Here is an 18,925-nt window from a genome sequence, read left to right as displayed (position 1 = left end):
TCATACTTCTTGGGTACAGACTAGTATAGTAGGATGATCGAATAAAGACTTAAAGCGTAAACATACATTATATTGGCATAAGATTCTATAGAGACGCAAGTTCAAGGAGAAAGAGACCGATGAAGTGGGAAATGTCCGGACCCATTTTGACGGTGTGGGGTTTGAAGGGAACCCTCTCTCCGAGTTCCTTAATTTAACCTTGAAATGATCTTTCTTCAAAGAGTTGTCTTCAATCCATGCCAATTTTATTATTAGGAGTTGTTCTAGAAATCTTAAAACGTTGTTTTTTAATTTCTCAGAATGCTAGTCCCCTAGTTCACCCTGGGTTAGTGTGAATATTCAACCTCAAATTAAATCTCCCACTCCTTTGCTCCCCTCCGAAAGCCTCGACCGCACTGGGCAAGGTGAGGATAGCAAATAAGAGATAGTCTGGGTGGCTGAGCTAGCGACTAAGCCAGGTGCCTGAGGAGGCGCTCAGGTTCGCGGCTGGCAGACAGGTAATCCCTCTGGCTCAGTCCGAAACCTCGAGACCCCTCCAGACTGCTGTAGCGCCTGTAGAAGCAGTACGAACAATCGGAGGGTAAGCCGGATTCAGTCTCCGGGGGTGACCCTGGATGGTGGGGCTGCGTCCGGAGTTTGTCATCTAGGAGGCAGTGACTGACCCCTACTGGCTGAAGGAACGAAAAGGCAAAGGAAAGAAGTGCGGGAATCCCCGCCCAGCAAATCCCGCCTGAGTTGCTCCCGGCTGCTGGCGCCAAGAATGCAGTCTGGGCTGCACAGGTCCTCGCGTCCGAGTCTCCAGTCTTGCGCTCCCGCGAGCTCCCCCACACCGACTAACCCTGTGGGACTCGGACTGCACTCATTATTCCGACTCCAGGGAACAGGAGGGCGCATGGGTCAGTCCCGCCGCCCGCAGCCTGGCCCCTTCCCGCCGGCTGCTGCGGTAATCTGGCGACTCCGCGCCTGCCCAGCTCTAGCTCTGCGTGCCTGGGTGAACTCCGGCCGCGCGCTTCCTCTACAATCCCTCTCCGCCTGCCGCGCGCTGCAACCTGGAGAGGAGAGAACAGAGGCCCGAGCGTCCAGCTTCTGCCTCAAAATAGCCGAGCAGGCCACCCCGACCGCCGACATCCCGTGTGTCCTCTGTTTTCACCGGCTGCTGACTTTCGGATACCGGACCTGGAGGATGTGGAGCGCCCCGAGGCACTTGCTCTTTCCTCGTGCCTGGATGCCAACCGTCATCCGAACACTGCGCACTTCGACCGCGGCTGGGTCGTCGGAAACCTCGGGAGCGGAAACCCTAAATCCAAGTCCTAGACTCCGCTTCATTGATCCGCATGGGCAGTTACCTGGGCAAGCTGGGACTTTCGCCATCATCCCCAGCAGAAGGGCGCGCAGACCTGTCGGAGAGGCCAGTGAACCGCCGACTAACTCAGTCCCTTCATCAAGTCTACCGGATTCAGCACGTCCATCGTGCCCACGCTGCCCCTCGACACAGACCTGCTAGGAGGCCGCCGGACTGGGATCCTACCAAACCCACGGCGTGGATGGTCAGTGAGGCTTGGAGGCGCTTTCCCATGAAGAGATGCCAGAATTCCATCATGGGGCCTCTTCCCTCAGACTGGTGGGAAGGTTACTTCAAGCGGAGTATCTGGTCTCTGCGGCACCCCAGGGCAATATGGAGCCCAGTGACCATCAAGATCGTTCCTCCTGAGCGGACAGTGCCCCCCTCCGCTTCCCCAGCAGAGGTAATCAACTCTGCAGGGCCCTCGCCCTCTGAGAGGATCCCAGACCCCTGTGCAAAGGAAACGGTGCTGAGGGCCCTCAAAGAGTGCAAGAAGGGGAAAGTGAGGTTTAAAGAACCACTGTTTCATGAGAGCTTTGACTGTAAGAGAAGTATTCCAGAGACCAGACTATCTGCATTTAAACCTCTGGTGAAAAAGGGAGTCCTCACTTCTTTTGTGCCCAGGCCAGGGCCTCTGAATAGAAGCCTCAACCCATGGAGCTCAGATCACAGCTTGAATAAGAGGCCCAGTTGTTCCTCCATGGACTCCTTGACCAGCACACACACAGGCAACTCCCTTAACTCCAAAAGAAATGCTATCACAAGCTCTTTCAGCTCTTCTCGAGATTTCTCGGAACCTTGGAAGAAAAGTATTCCCAGTGCACTCCAGATACCAGAGTGGCCAGTAAAAAAGAAAGAAAAAGGTCATCAGTCTCACCTTCCAGTCCCCCTGGTATCAGACGAGTCTCCAGAAACATCTGGCAGCTCTGGACAGCAAAATCAGGTTCCACTGCTTCCATCTAGCCCTGAAAACCTGCTGTCTCTCACTCCACCTCCCCAGCTTGGTCATCCAGTCCCTGAAGACCTGGCCTTAGGGAAGAAAGCTGGACTCCAGTCGAGCAACAAAGCCAGAGAGAATACAACTGAGATCACCACAGACTTTGTCCCTGAGTCTAGGTCTGCTCTTCAGCCTTCCCTGTCTCTCACCCTGCCTTCTGCAGGCACAGCTCCAACCCAGAGCGCTGGTCCTCAGTTGGAAACTTTAAATAAGTTACAGAAGTCTCCAGGTCCACAGGCCTTACCACAACCCACTGGAGAGGTAATCAGTGCAGCCCACTCACCTCTGACAACAGCAAGCCTGCCAGCCCCAATTGGGTGCTCACAGTCAGACCCCCTTTCAGGCATCTCTTCGGACTCAAAGCTCCCAGCTACTTTCATCCATCTGACCCCTGTTTCTCCCACATCACCAGTCACTGGCACCACACAGCTACCTTTGATTTCTCAGGCTGCCGTGCACCTAGACTCATCTGCTGTTATCCCTACAGCCCCCACTATGCAAAGTACTTCATTTAGACTGATGAGCAGCCCAGCTCCCCATCCTCCTGCATCTGTGCCTCCTGTTGCAGCTTCTGCTGACCACATGTCAAAACCCATTTTAGGGCTCCCACCCAATAGTGAGACTGGGACATCCTTATACTCTAGAATTTCAGTCACAGCTGCTCCATCTTCAGCTCCGGGTACCTTAACTCCCACTTTCAGGCCTATCTTTGGCAGTGTAAGACCACTTAAAACTATGCCCATGATAGCTCCTTTCTCTTTCAAGCAGGCCTCTCCTCCACTTACCCCTGCTTCTCCCCATCTCTTCCATGGCCTGGTCAAGGCTACCTCTGTAGTCATGTCCACCACACCAGCCAGCACATCCAAAGACTCTTTTAAGCCACCTTTCGATTTTGGTATAGTGAATGTTACCAGTACCATGGGCAACACTTACTCCATCCCTTCTACTTGCCACACTTTCCTTCTTGGGGCTGCCTGTGCCTTCAAGGGCAGTTTCTCCCCAGCTGCAGGCTTCATTTTGCCACCATGCCAACGTCCTACCATTCCTACTGTACACACAGTCACTATCTTTAGCCAGGTTCTTCCCAGTGCTGTCCAAATATCCCCTACCAGGAGCACTGCCAATTTTAGGGCTAGCTCTCTGACAGCTTCAGCCCTAGGAAACACCAACCAGCCTGCATTGTCATCCAGGATCTCCAGTTCAACCTCAGCATTCACAATTCCCTTGGGGTCAGGCCCAAGGCCACCTTTTCCACTATCCCTGGGAGCAACTCCCCAGCCTGCATTTGGGATTGCATATGGGCAGAAGCAAGGAGCCCCCCAAACAGCCCTTGGCCCAAGCTTCAGTAGCTCTCTCATTTTTGGAAACTCAACAGTGGCATCCTCAACCCCAGCACAAACTCGGACTCAACCATCCTTCAACAGTCCCACTCAGTCAGCCTTTGGAGGTTTGGCACCATCAGCCTCCACCTTTTGCATCCCTACCAACTTCCGGCCAGATGTTAACAACACTCCAATAGCTTTTCCCTTTGGTCAGGCTAATACAAATGGTTTTGGAGTTGTTACCCCAACCCACCAGACTGGGGCTTGTGGCTCAGTGTTTGGTAGCACAGCCCCAAGACCTTTTGACTTTGGGGGATTAGTAACCCCTATGGACTGTGGTGAGACTGGGGTCAGTGTGACTGCTCCAGACATGAGTTCCAGCTCCAGAGCATTCAGCACTGGAGCAGTGCCAAGTGGGACAGCTAGCACCATCACACCCTTGGGTAAAGGCTGGGGCCCAAAAAACCAGGGCCTGACCAGCCAGGGCACACCTTTTGCCTTGGGGAGGGCCAACATTTCTGCAAGAAAAACTATGTTTAGGGGCCCTTCCATGGATCCCTTTGCTCAGAGCACTCCTGTCCTTGGACCAGTTAAGGCAGGCAGCAGTTTTGGCTTTGGGATGCATTCTTCACCTCCCCAGGGCTCTGTTGGAAAAAGATCTTTCAGATCACCAGCCTCATCATTTTCCATTGGCACAAAATCAAAAACCTCAAGAAATAGGGAGCAAGGGCATTCTCGAAGGCATCATTCCCATAAGAAATAACCTGTGTTCCTTGCCATTCATACTGTGATGTGGACCTCTGTGTAGTGAATTGCCTCAGCATCTTCTAAGTCTCTACAGCAAAAATACCCGAGATCTAAGGTGAAAGCTTTGCACATTCACCCTGTGGTCCTAATCTACATTCTAGAAGACAATGAAAGACTAAAGTATCAGTGATAATAGCAAACTGGAACTGAGTGGAACTAAATCTTTGGAACTGAACAGAGCCTTGCCTTCCCCTCCCTGCCCATTTCTTTCTGTGTCAAGGATGAGCTCAATCAGGACACTGCCTCCTGCCTTTTTTTCTGGGAACAGACATGACAGGGAGGCAATAAATACAGCCCTCTTGCAACTCTGGAAGGTGGAATAGATTCTTTCTAAATCTCAGCCTTCTTTCATTTGGCCCAAAGAAGTGGTTCCTTTATCTGATTCCCTAGGGCAACCGAGTCCTCATTTCTCTCACCTTTGTTCCTCAATCAGTTTTCAGAGAAGCTTTTATTTTTTTTAATTTTTATATATTTTTGGAGAAGCTTTTAATGCAGTTTGACCTTGAATCCAACTTTTCCTTGAGGATCAGTGGTTAACCTATGAGAGTACTCACAGGAGGGTTGGGGAGAAAAAGACACAGTGGTACAATCTTGCTTCTGCTCTTTACATCATGGTCATAATTCCTCCAGTATGAGCCAGAAATGCTCAGTTAGGGAACCAAAGCTTACATTTCATTTTTTTCTTTTAATTTGTATAATACCTTATGTAGTCACCCTTTACATTCACATCTCTCCCAGCTGAGGCAGGTAGGGCAGTAAAACTCTTGGACCTGAGGAATAAAAGAGAAAAAGTATATAACCAATGCGAGGTCTATGATTAAGCCTCAACATATTCCTTAGCACTTATCATCCTAATGAAAAAAAAAAAAAAGGCAAGAATGACTCCCTGAATACATCTATCTCCTGCTTTATGGATACCTTGAAAGAGAGATAATTGGAAAAATAATCTTAAATTGGTTGATACAATAAAACTAAATTATTGAAATGAGTTTATGGTATAGGAATTACTATCCAACTCACATCTATTCTGAGGCAGAGAGATAGTAAGAAACTTGCCCAATCTCAACCAGTTAGTAAAGGTTAGATTTGGGACTTAAATCCTCTTGGCTCCAAAGTCTGTGCTCACTTATCCCTCCCTACACCAAATCACCAAAGTTAGAACTCTAACCCAGGTATACATGACTCTAAATATTCATGCTATTTCACCTTTTAAAGACATTCCACAATCCAGGATTGCTATCTTATAGGGTGGGGTGGGATAAGAGAAAAAGTATGAGACCTTTTCTACTACTCTTTACATGATAATTTAGCATTTATATAGTGATGGCTATATGCCCTGTATTGTGCTTTGCACCAGACATTCAGAGGAGATGGAAACTCCTGCTTTGGAGATAATAGTTTAGCGGGTTGATTGGTCAGTAGCCAGTGATTTCAGAACAAATGACAAAGGCTGGGGGAAAGTAAGCAGAAGACAGAAGTTCATCTTACCAAAGAAGTCTTTGGACTCGATTTCTGTTTTAAGGTGTGTATTCTGGGAATAAATTGGGGAAGGGTATTACAGACCAAAGACAAAACACCTGCACAGGATCATCCAGAAAACAGAGCAGATCTGTTGGGATAACTGTTCAAGGAGTCTGACAAGCTTTGGGAGAAGCAGGGGCAGATCACAGATATGCTATAAACCATGTCCAGCGGTGTGGATCGGGTTCCAAATACAATGGAAAATCCTGGAAAGATTTTAAGTTAGGAAAAACACAAGTTTGGGTTTATATTGCTGTAGTTGCCCTGTGAAGAAGGAATCAAATGGAGACAGACTGGAGGCTGGAAATGTGTAGTAGACTGTGGAGACACCAACAAACAAGACAGATACACCTTCTATTGAGGTAATTGTCTGATTAACAATCACAATCAGAATAGTTTGAGCCAGGCCCCAAAGAAGTACAGTTCACCAAGGCCAAATGTTTTTTCTCTTTTTCTTTCGTTAACTCCAAGATGGGGGGAAAGTGAAATAGGAATAATGTGAAGATTTTAAAAATTAATGGTAGTTTTCGGTTGTTTTGGGTTTTTGTGTTCATTTCTCTCCCGCCATTCCCAGCTTTCTGCCCCCAAGAATTTGAAGAAACCATTTCGTTTCATTTTTATTTAATTGGATGAAGAGGAACAGGACAAGCATCAGGTGGCCGGTTAGCTCAGTTGGTTAGAGCATGGTGCTAATAACGCCAAGGTCGCGGGTTTGATCCCCATACGGGCCAACTGGCATGAAGTGATACTTTTGCTACATTTACACACAGATGAGAATTCTGGTCTCATATCCACTAGGGTGTCACAATTACTGCCTGAGAGATAAAGCTAGTTGAAATCCTTGATTTCCCCGAAGGTAGAAGTCCTGTAAAGAATCCGCCTGCAATACAGAAGACCCAGGTTCCATCCCTGCCTGGAGAAGGGAAGGGCAAGCCACTCCAGTGTTTTTTCCTGGACAGTCCCAAGGACAGAGAAGCCTGGCGGGCTACAGTCCATGCGTCGTGAAGAGTCAGACACGATTGAGCGACTAAGCACAGCACATTGAACCCCATCTACAGGGCGAAAGGATAGCAGTGAGTGACCAGCAAGGAAAGTAGAGAGGCTCTGGGCATGTTTTTCCACTGGATAACTGATTCTGCAAAAAAACTGAACTTCTTGTACTATATTCATCTATAAATAAACTGTGAACCCATCGACGCTTTCTACACTTCCACACTTAGGTTTTAACTAGTTCAGCAAAGGATGAAAGAAGGTTTTTAAAATGACAGGTGAAAAAAAAAGTATTAATATCAACACAGCAGTAAATAGTAAAAGTTGGACAGTAGCCCACCAGGCTCCTCTCTCTATCGAATTATCCAGGTAGAGTGGGAAGCCATTCCCTTCTCCAGGGTATCTTCCCCACCCAGAGATGGAACCACGGCTTCCCACATTGCATTGCAGTCAGATCTTTACCATCTGAACCACCAGCTAAAAACAGCTTCTTTAATCGTCTCTTTAGCAAAGAATCAAAGGTCTGTCTAGTCAAAGCTATGGTTTTTCCAGTAGTCATGTTTGGGTGTGAGAGTTGGATTACAAAGAAAGCTGAGCACAGAAGAACTGATGCTTTTGAACTGTGGTGTTGGAGAAGACTCTAAAGAGTCCCCTGGACTGCAAGGAGGTCCAACCAGTCAATCCTAAAAGAAATCAACCCTGAATATTCATTGGAAGGACTGATGCTGAAGATTAAACTCCAATACTTTGGCCACCTGATGTGAAGAACTGACTCATTGGAACTGCCCCTGATGCTGGGAAAGATTGAAGGCAGGAGAAGTGGACAAGAGGTCGAGATGGTTGGATGGCATCACCGACTCGATGGACATGAGTTTGAGCAAGCTATGGGAGTTGATGAAGGACAGCCTGGCGTGCTGCAGTTGATGGGGTCGCAAAGAGTTGGACACGACTGAGCGACTGAACTGAACTGAACTGAGTTGTCTCTTTATAAGAGGGAAACAGCTGTCAATTGCCAAACCTGGAACACTTAGAACTACAAATAATATGGTTTGGGATTATAATCCAAACTACAGTGTAAAATACATACTCATAAATCCATACTGATATAAATAAAGGATTGAAAAATAAGTCAGTGAATACAGCAGAAAGGATACTTTTCCTTTAAGAAAGAATTCCAACCTAAGTAAGTAAATAATCCTCCGACCCACCCAAGACCCATCCATGGATCTTATTTCTCTCCCTTCTGGAATACGGGCCATACTCAGTGACAAGCTTCTAAATAGTCCAGCGTTAGTGTTAGTTGCTCAGTCGTGTCTGACTGTTTGTGACCCCATGGACTGTAGCCTGCCAGTCTCCTCTGTCCAAGAGATTCTCAGGCAAGAATACTGGAGTGGGTTGCCATTTCCTTCTCCAATAGTCCAGTATGAAGTAGGAAAACATAAGAACTTGAAAAGGGAGAAAAATGGCAAATACTACCTTAAAAATGATCAAAGTTGCCATTACCAATGGTAAGCCATGCTCCTATCATGTAACATCTGATGTAAAGTGATGGGACAAGTGCTTTGTTCTCTCCCCAAAACCTATAACCTCAAGCTGTTACATGAAAAATATCAAACAAACCTAGACTGGAAGATAGTCAAGTATTCTATAAAAATACTTCGTCCACACCAAGAAACAGTCACAGACCAGGGGAGGCTGAATACAACGTGGGGGAGTACGGGGTGGAGTAGAAAGGACATTATGTAAGAACAGGTGTGATATAGACAAAGTCAAGGGTTTAGTTATTAGTAAAATATCAACATTGGTTTCTTAGTTTTAACAAAGGTACCATGGTAATGTAAGAAGCTAATATTAAAAGAAACTGGGTAATGGGTATAAGGAAATTCTGTTGTCTTTGCACCTTTTTAAAAATCACTTCAAAATAAAAATTTAATTTTCAAAATTCTCATAGAAAGTATGTCTTTTTGCCACCACTTAAATCAGCATCAACACAAATGCCTGATTGAGAGTAGGTCTATGATAGGTAGTTGTTAAAAGCTGAAGGAATGTGATTGATGTCTTCTTTTGGTGAGGGACATGCAGAGATGTTTACGTGGTGATATGTGCAAGATGGTATATTCTTGTCCTGCAGAATATTCTCCCAGAGTCCCATTCCCATACTGAAATGCAAACCAGATCAATAACATTCATCTTCAACCTATAAAAGACATCTGAAATGGAGCTATATGGTTTATGTTGAACTTGAAGCTCAGTGGGCTTCTCTCACAAAGTTTCAAACCACACCTGAAATGTTTTCTTTCCCGGCTTGACCCTAAAATATTTCTATTTGTGTCAATAAACATGTTAACCACTTCTCTTTGTTACATTTTGCCTGGCAAAACTGAGGTTATCTATCACACTGCTGCTGCTGCTGCTGCTAAGTTGCTTCAGTTGTGTCCGACTCTGTGCGATCCCATAGATGGAAGCCAACCAGGCTCCCCCATCCCTGGGATTCTCCAGGCAAGAGTACTGGAGTGGGTTGCCATTTCCTTCTCCAATGCATGAAAGTGAAAAGTGAAAGTGAAGTCGCTCAGCCATGTCCGACTCTTAAGGACCCCATGGACTGCAGCCCACCAGGCTCCTTAGTCCTTTATAAAATCCAAGTTTTTCAGACAGAACAATGGCCAGTGCAATGTTTTCTTGTGGAGCCTTCACAGAGCTTATGCTTTTTTCAGGCAATATTAATCACTCCTTCTGTTTTGAACTTGAATAATTCAGATTACATTAATGCTGGGTGGATTTTTCCCTTTTATTTTGACTATTTTAACAAAGCTTTTAAAAAGATGGAAAGCAAAGCACTGTGAGTGCAAATATTCTACAAGAGAAATATTCAAAATTATTAGATTGGTTGGGGGGTTGTAACCAAGGAAACTAGAATGCCATTTTATTAGACACCTAAGCTGGGGGTGATGTTTCTGTGGTGTAGTATTTAGCACATTCACTTTATACACATAAAGGTCCCTGGTTCAAAACCAGGCGGGAACAGCTCACTATTCCGGTTTTTGTCAACTTACTGAAGTACAAAACTTTCCTTTGTAGTCTACTGCCCTCATGAACAGAGAAGGCAATGGCACCCCACTCCAGTACTTTTGCCTGGAAAATCCCATGGACGGAGGAGCCTGGTAGGCTGCAGTCCATGGGGTCGCTAGAATCGGACACGACTGAGCGACTGCACTTTCACTTTTCACTTTCATGCATTGGAGAAGGAAATGGCAACCCACTCCAGTGTTCTTGCCTGGAGAATCCCAGGGACGGGGAAGCCTAGTGGGCTGCCGTCTATGGGGTCGCACAGAGTCTGACACGACTGAAATGACTTAACAGCAGCAGCCCCCATGAAGGTTCACAACTTCAAAACAAAGATTTTCCAATGCATGCTCACAACTACAGCCTTTTAAAGTACTTACTGCATTTTAACATTTCTTTATCTTCCTCTGACTCCAACTCCAACAAATTCTCATGTGTGAATTTTATCTGGAGTATCGCCTTCAAGTCTGTGGCTAGTGTTTTTCTCTCTTAGTGGACTTATGAGGAAAAAGGGGTTCAGTTTTTGTAAGGTACAGTGTAGCTTATTCCTATCTAACATATACTTGCTCATCTCAAAGGCGTGGAAGTATTTTGCTACGTTTTCTTCAAAAGGCTTTATTGTTTTCACTTTCACCCATGACCTATTGGCAATGACTTGAAATGCAAGCAACTGGCCTGTAAACAATTGAGGTATGCCTACTACAATTACAAATGAATTATTGAATGAATGCAATCAAACAAGAAGCTAAAACCAACAAATGAAAAGCAAAAGGGGATGTTTCCAGATGTCTTCCATCTCTGGCATTTCTTTTCCTACCCAGAAATATTTTCAAAAACCTTCAATATAAAATTTGTGTGTGGAGAAGGTGGAAAAGAATAGAGGAGGAGATGGAAGCAATGAATCAGAAGTTTCCCGTTCCCAGAAACTGCATGGAGATCTTGTGTCTGGTGGAGATCATTGTTTAACCTCACAGTCCTTTCCTTTTTCTCCTAGTTCCCCCTTGTCGGAGTTTGTACCCCCATCAGTACTCTCAGGGAATTATTCTGCAGTCTGCCTGGATCAAAGTCTCTCTGCTTAGCAATCTTTGGATATTTTGGCCTTAATCTATGATGTTACCATTTGAGAGTTTGCAATGAGTGCTCCAGCAGTTACTGGAAACCACTGTTGTTGTTTGTATAATCCCTACAACCAGTCTTAATTCTTTTTTGCATCCTGGAATATTTACCACACATGATGATCAATAAATATTTGTGAATGGATCAATGAATACTCAATTTCTTTTTTCTACTATTGTGAAAGTCAAAAGAATGGAGTTGGACACCAAAGATGCTGATGGCTGCAGGAACTCCTAGAACCAGAAAGCAAAACTTTTATGCCTACTGTGTCTCTCCTGCACCCTCTGCCGACAAGAAAATAAATATTTAAAAGACCCAGGTCCTTTTTCCAAAAGCAGTCTAAAAGGCTGAATTTGGAGCTGAGAAGTGCATTAGAAAAAAACAAAACTTTTTCCTCCTGTGTGTCTTCACTACTCACACAGAACACTTTACTTCAGACACGTCTGGCCAGTAAATATGTGGGAGTACCCCACCACCACCACCACTACCAAGTAATTCCGCAACACTAGCTGCGTGTCCTACAATTTAACTCAATGCTGACATTATTTTTCTGGAGATAACATCACATCCCACACGTTACAAGATTAGTCCCTTTAAACTACTCCCATTTCAGATGCCAATGGAACAATGTAGGTCCTTTTGTTATCCCAACGCATAAACAGATGGTACATTTCAATAGATTGTTGGAAACTAAAAGTCAAATAAATATGCTAAATTCAAACACAGACACACAGTAAGAGACATAGGATGTCTTCAATAGACTAATTAGTAGACTCTATAGAAACTGAAAAAAGAAATGATAGACTTGAAGGAAGGCCTAGAAACTACCCAAGTTGAAACATCAAGGGAAAAGAAAGAGCACTTAAGAATTATTGATTAATATATTTGTAATCAGAATCTCAGAAGGTGAAAAGAAAGAGAGAAAAGAGCAGAAAAAATATTAGGAGAGTTAATGACTAAGTATTTTCCCAAGATAATGAAAAACTGATATTCCTCATTTTTCAAAAGTTCACTTTGCTGCCGCTTCATTTTTTGGAAAGACCTGCATTAGTACCTGTTTTGCTTCCCTGGTAGCTCAGACGGTAAAGCGTCTGTCTACAATGCATGAGACCCAGGTTTGATTCCTGGGTTGGGAAGATCCCCTGGAGAAGGAAATGGCAACCCACTCCAATATTCATGCTTGGAAAATCCCATGGACTGAGGAGCCTGGTGGGCTACAGTCTATGGGGTCGCAAAGAGTCGGACATGACTGAGTGACTTAACAAACTATTGTAGAGGCTGAGCTCATCAGGAGCAGCCAGGTTGGAACTGCCAAGCTCCTCCCCCAGGAACTATAACTCAGCATCCCAGTCTCAAGGCTGCTGCTGCTAAGTCACTTCAGTCGTGTCCGACTCTGTGTGACCCCAGAAACGGCAGCCCACCAGGCTCCCCCGTCCCTGGGATTCTCCAGGCAAGAACACTGGAGTGGGCCGCCATTTCCTTCTCCAATGCATGAAAGTGAAAAGTGAAAGGGAAGTCGCTCAGTGGTGCCCGACTCTTCTCAACCCCATGGACTGCAGCCTAACAGGCTCCTCCATCCATGGGATTCTCCAGGCAAGAGTACTGGAGTGGGTTGCCATTGCATCACAGCTTTAAACTGTGTCTATAAGCATCTGTGCTTTATTTCCACCTATTTTGTGCATCTGTATGCAAGAAGGGTGCTAAGGTAATCGCTTCTTCACGCAAATTTAACTTGTGAAATGTTTCATAGGAACATTTCCACTCTATTTTTCGATGGTATCACCAACTCAATGGATATGAGTTTGAGCAATCTCCAGGAGTTGGTGAAGGACAGGGAAGCCTGGCGTGCTGCAGTCGATGGGGTCGCAAAGAGTCGGACACGACTGAGCAGCTGAACTGAACTGAACTACTTTCTGATAGTGGAGGAAACCTCTACATCAAATCTCAGCTCCAAGTCAGAGAATTCCAAGCTATATCTAGCTAGCTAGCTATGTATCCAAAACAGTAGAATTTTCATCAGGTTAGGTATGCCAGAAGATAATGGGATAACATTTGAAAGTGATGAGAGGCTAATTTTGTAAAATCTGTAAACCCAGAATTCTCTACCAAGCAAAAAGTATTTTCCAGAACTGAATAAGAAATAAAAGTCTTTCCTGACAAACAAAAACTAGAGTGCGTTTCTATCAGACCTGCAAAATAGGAAATGTTATAAGCTGGGCTCAGGAAGAGGAAATACAAAGTAATGAATATCCACAGAAATGGATACAATAGAGGTACACATAAGGAATATTTTTCCCAATTTTAATCACTTTAAAAATGACTGCATTAAGCAACAGTAGTAGTGACATACTGTACAGCTATAGCATACATGAAAGCAAAATCTGTGGCAGCAATGACACACAATATAGGAGGAAGTATATTATTGCAAGCTTCTTACATGGTACAGTAAGTAGCATAATATAATTTGAAGGTAGATTTTGATTAGTTGTAGCTGTATATAGAAAACCCTAGGGAAACCACTAGCGATTTGTTAAGACATACAAATGATAAGGCAATGCTCTAGACAGGAAGAAAGAGATAAAAGAAAGGAACAAAGGGAAAAAAACACATAGAAAACAGCTAATAAGATAGTGGATTTTTAAAATACAAGTATATCATTTACATCATATCTAAATTAGCTAAATTCACCCATTATAGACAGAGCCTGTCAGATTGGATAAATAGAGTTCAGAGTCAACTATATGCTGGACTATTGTCCAATTGGGTAAGATACATGCTAAAGTAACTTGATCCCTGGGTGAGAAAGATACCCTGGAAAAGGAAATGGCAACCCACTCCAGAATTCTTGCCTGGGAAAGTCCAATGGACAGAGGAGCCTGGAGGGCTACAGTCCATGTGGTCGCAAAAGCGTGGGACATGACTTAGCAACAAAAGCAGTTCTACCGGGAGTGGGGTTCGAACCCACGCAGACACATGTCTATTGGATCTTAAGTCCAACGCCTTAACCACTCGGCCATCCCGGTGGTGGGCCCAAATGTCTATGTATCCAATATTCAGTTCGGTTCAGTTCAGTTCAGTTCAGTTCAGTTCAGTCGCTCAGTCGTGTCTGACTCTTTGCGACCCCAAGAGTCGCAGCACACCAGGCCTCCCTGTCCACCATCTCCTGGAGTTCACTCAAACTCACGTCCATCGAGTCGGTGATGCCATCCAGCCATCTCATCCTCTGTCGTCCCCTTTTCCTCCTGCCCCCAATCCCTCCCAGCATCAGAGTCTTTTCCAATGAGTCAACTCTTCGCATGAGATGGCCAAAGTACTGGAGTTTCAGCTTTAGCATCATTCCAATATTACAGGCTTATAATTAATTAGACTTGCTAGTCCCTGGAAGACTATGAATAATTTTACAGGAGATTAGAGACCAAGTTTAAAAAAGAAAAATCCTTTTAATGTTTCTTGGAAAAAACCAATGAAACACAGTAAGTCTAGTTAATATCCGTCACCACATATGTTACAAATTTTTTTCTTGTGATGAAAACTTTTAGGATCTATTCTTTTAAGGACTTCTAAATATTCAATACAATATTGTTATTAACAACTATACTACCACAGTGTACCTTAGATCTCTATAACTTATTATTTTTTTTTAATTACTGGAAATGTGTACCTTTTGACCCCTTTCATTTCTTTAATACCTGTAGCTTCCCTGATAGCTCAGTTGGTGAGGAATCTGCCCGTAATGTGGGAGACCAGGGTTTGACCCCTGGTTGGGAAGATTCCCTAGAGAAGGGAAAGGCTAACCACTCCAGTATTCTGGTCTGGATAATTTCATAAAATCACAAAGAGTCAGATATGACTGAGCAACTTTCACTATCATCTATTTCCTAACTCTGGCAAACATTTTTATTATATGTTACTTGTATATTTAAACAAACAAATAATGTTTGCTTTATGCCAAAGTAAAATGTTGAAACACATACTAATCACAAACTTAGGAAAAGACTGTTCTATACAGTGATAACAAGTAGTCACCAGACCTGAATTTAAACCAATTGATCTATCCGTGATAATCATTTTGTGAACATTTGCACAACCAATCACTGTCAACCCCTGCTTTCTGAAATGAACCAGCCAGGAATGCACTCACTTCAGTAAACATCCCTTTGAGTGCCAACCAAACAACAAGAGTCTCTCCAGAAGAACCATGCTTCCACAGAATATGTCAATCCACTGACCTTCTGAAAGTCTACTCTAAGCCCCTTCCCAGAAAATATCAGTCATCAGCTCTTTCAAAGGGATGGTGCCTTGCCAGCACTGCTCCCTCCTTAAATGTACATAGGCTTTGGATTTCAAGCAGTGAGTGGTGAAAATGACCCTCTGTCAAATCTGAAATGCTGAAATTTCATCTTTTTGCTGGGACTGTGTTTGCTGGGGGCAGGGGTGGAGGGGAAGGAAGGTAGTGTCACTGCTGAAGAACAAATGAAGTCAACACTTATTCCCAATTTGATGTATGTGAGGTTATCTCCAATTTGTTAGATGATCGCAACAAAATTCTTCAGTAAGTAACAAAAGGCTTGCACTGGCACATGTGGGGACTGAACCCACATCCTTGGTGTTATGACCACCATGCTCTAACCAACTAAGCTGACTAGCGAACTGGCAAAGAAACCTTTTCACACAAAGGTAATACAAAGATTCAGATTGCTGTACCTGCTTAAAACTAAATAATACATCAACGAATTGGACAACAGAAAAAATAGATTCTCAGAAACATACAGTCTACCAGGACTGACTCATGATGAAAGAGAAAATCTGAAAAGCCCTATCACTAGGAAGGAGATTGATCAGTAATCAGAAACCTCTCAACTAACAAATGTGTAGGACCAGATGGCTCCACTAGTGAATTCCACCAAACATTTAAAAAAGAATTAAGACCCATCCTTCTAAGATTCATCCAAAAAGTCGGAGAGGGAGAATTCTTCCAAACACATTTTACCAGGCAAGCATTGTCCTGATAACTAACAAAGAAAATGATGTCACCTCACATATTGAGGGAATGGGGAATTCAGGTAAGAAACAAAAAGCTCTGGGTGATTTACCTTATTATTTGCATACTAGTTTGCATATCCTCCTATCTACTAGTGCTGGAGTCAGAACTTTCCAAATTCTCCCCACTTCTCCACAGAAAATCTCTCAGCAGCTGCAGATCTGGCTTGGGCTGGCAAAGGAGAGCCAGGTTAGATGGTGCCATGCCCTCACCATCTCCTATATGACCTGCATGTTTCCATTTATTGGACAAAAGAAAGTAGCTTGTTTTGAAAGAGGAAATTCCCAGGAATTCACATTTAGCAACTGTCCTGCGTAAAACCATCTTGTGTCTGCAAACATACTCATTCCTGACTAAAAGTGCTTTCTTACCGACGAAGAGTTATCTAAATACAAGTGACTGCTCTCGATGTCCTGTTATTGTTGTTCAGTCACAAAGCCGTGTCCAACTCTTTGGGACCCTGTGGACTGTAGCCTGCCAGGCTCCTCTGCCCATGGAATTCTCCAGACAAGAACACTGGAGTGGGTAGCCCTTCCCTTCTCCACAACTCAATGTGAATATCATTATTTTAAATGTCAAATGTCAACTTAACATGGCTCTTTACGCTCATCTCCTCCCCCTGAAAATCAGCTTCAGGCTCAAATTCTGTTCAGCTACTGGCCTGGGTGCCTTGCTGCATGTCTGTCTCTGGACTTCAGACCCTGACCTGTCTCTGCTTCTCACTGTTGCTCTCACTGGACCCTCCTCCCACAGTCTCCTCCTGCCTGAACTCTCTCTGTCTCTAATTGTCTCTCAGTCTGCTCCTGTTTCTCTGAATATCTTCATTTCTGTCTCTCTCTGTGTCTTAGTCTGGTTCTTTCTTCGTCTCTGTCTCGGCCCTTGTTGCTCATTCAGTATCTCTCTACTTTCCTCCCCTCTTGCTTGCTCTGTCCTTACTTATCTCCATTGCTCTATTTCTGTCTCTCATTTTTGGTCTCTGCATCCCTTTAGTCACTGTGTTTCTCACTCTCTCTCGGCCCCTATTCCTCTGTCTTCAGACTTTCCCTGTCCTTTGCTATCTTCTCAATCTTGCTTTCTCCGTGAGGCTCAGTTTCTGTCTCTTAGGCTCTTCCTCATTGTCTCTACTGCTCTTCTTGTCACTTCATCCTTGTCTTTCTCTGTCTTTCTTTTAGTTTTCCTTCTTTTTCACTCACCAACCTTTTCCCGTAATCAAATGTCACTCTTGGGCAAGTCCAGCTTCCAATCCAAGGGGTTTAGGGTTCTGATCAAGCCTTCCTCCTGAGCACACCTCCAAGCTCTGAGAGATTGGACCCAGTCTCACGGGGGCCCACTTGGCCTGCCTTGGCACGGCCAACAATACCATGTTCACAGGTGGGTTCAACCCTCACCAGGACCAGGAGTTAGCCAGTCAAGTGGCCCGAGTGCCTCTGGGAAGCTGGGAAGTGGAGGGAAAGTAAAGACGAGTGGGGTGAGGGGAGGGATGGGCAGGAGTGTGGAAATACAGGCATAAGGCCCATTCTGTGAGGGGTTGTTCCCTGCCTTTCTTGACTCCAAACCCTGAGGAGTAACACTGTTCTCTCTTCTGAGGATCAGTCCTAGCGCAGATCACAGGTGCTGCTGCTGCTGCTGCTGCTAAGTCGCTTCAGTCGTGTCCGACTCTGTGCGACCCCATAGACGGCAGCCCACCAGGCTCCCCCGTCCCTGGGATTCTCCAGGCAAGAGCCCTGGAGTGGGTTGCCATTTCCTTCTCCAATGCATGAAAGTGAAAAGTGAAAGGGAAGTCGCTCAGTCGTGTCCGACTCACCGGTGCTACCCTGTAACAAACGCTGCTCTTGAACCACAGCCACTCATGTGTAGGTCTAGTCTCAGTGATTCCCATCATCATTTAACGTGTGCACCATGGTCTGACAGTCATGGGTGCTCGATTCCTGTCGAGAGATGAAAAAAGGAGGTTTACCCTCCAATCTTCACTTCCTCTTGATTTTCCTCCTACTTTGCTGGATACTTATTTGCAAACGTCTCCATTTATTACTTAATGGCTTTGGGGTTGGTCCTGGGCTACCTCGTCTCCTCAAGTAGTCTCAGAGCCTCCCTATCAATGTGGCTGTGGTGCCAGGCCTAGCTCTCAGGCAGGTTTGCCACAGTTTTGATTACCTCAGTCCTCAGGAAACAGAGTTCATTCACGCCAAATACTAAGAATTCCTCTTTGTTTTCCCCTAATTCCACGATGGGGGAGAGGAAGATGGCGATTTCTTCTTTCTTTGAGTATTAGTTTGTGGTCGTTTGGGTTTACTGTGTTCCTTTTCCAGCTCCCGGAAAAGCCGTATTGATTGCTTTTCTTTTAATAGCATAAACACGATCTCACACTCGTGTGTCTGGCCGGTTAGCTCAGTTGGTTAGAGCGTGGTGCTAATAACGCCAAGGTCGCGGGTTCGATCCCCGTACGGGCCAGGCTGTGTGGCGACTTCGTATTTTTCACACACACACACACACACACAGATAAGGTGATGGTTCATCCATTTTAGGTTCAACGCTATATCCCAGTTCATGTCTGGGACACGAAACTCTCGCGAACTCTAACTAGAATCGTACATCTTTCGTCCTGTTTGACTCGCATCTGCAGGACGAAAGGATAGCAGTCAGTGACCCAGCGAGACACAGAGCGTCGCTTTGGCACATTTTGATCCACGGGGTAACTGATTCCAGCAAAGAAACTGACCTTACTG

General features: G+C 44.8%; 1 protein-coding gene and 3 non-coding genes across 4 annotated transcripts; 3 read left to right on the top strand and 1 right to left on the bottom strand.

Annotated features, from left to right (window-relative positions):
- The first annotated feature begins 1,334 nt into the window (after positions 1–1,334).
- On the top strand, positions 1,335–4,424 carry POM121L2 (POM121 transmembrane nucleoporin like 2). Its single transcript, XM_055570834.1, has one exon. The coding sequence runs from the start codon at positions 1,335–1,337 to the stop codon at positions 4,422–4,424; it is 3,090 nt and encodes a 1,029-aa protein (XP_055426809.1).
- Positions 4,425–6,646: 2,222 nt separating this feature from the next.
- Positions 6,647–6,720, top strand: TRNAI-AAU (transfer RNA isoleucine (anticodon AAU)). Its single transcript has one exon. It is a non-coding gene; the product is annotated as a tRNA-Ile (tRNA).
- Positions 6,721–14,098: 7,378 nt separating this feature from the next.
- Positions 14,099–14,181, bottom strand: TRNAL-UAA (transfer RNA leucine (anticodon UAA)). Its single transcript has one exon. It is a non-coding gene; the product is annotated as a tRNA-Leu (tRNA).
- A 4,395-nt stretch (positions 14,182–18,576) lies between these two features.
- Positions 18,577–18,650, top strand: TRNAI-AAU (transfer RNA isoleucine (anticodon AAU)). Its single transcript has one exon. It is a non-coding gene; the product is annotated as a tRNA-Ile (tRNA).
- Positions 18,651–18,925: the final 275 nt, after the last annotated feature.

The sequence above is a fragment of the Bubalus kerabau genome, chromosome 3 (assembly GCF_029407905.1).
Source record: "Bubalus kerabau isolate K-KA32 ecotype Philippines breed swamp buffalo chromosome 3, PCC_UOA_SB_1v2, whole genome shotgun sequence".
NCBI lineage: Eukaryota > Metazoa > Chordata > Mammalia > Artiodactyla > Bovidae > Bubalus > Bubalus kerabau.
Note: the sequence above shows the minus strand (reverse complement) of the source record. Positions and strands in the feature narration are given on the sequence as shown.

What these genes read in the sequence shown, in the direction of transcription:
- POM121L2 (XM_055570834.1), top strand. Translation starts at nt 1,335, where the DNA reads ATGGGCAGTTACCTGGGCAAGCTGGGACTTTCGCCATCATCCCCAGCA.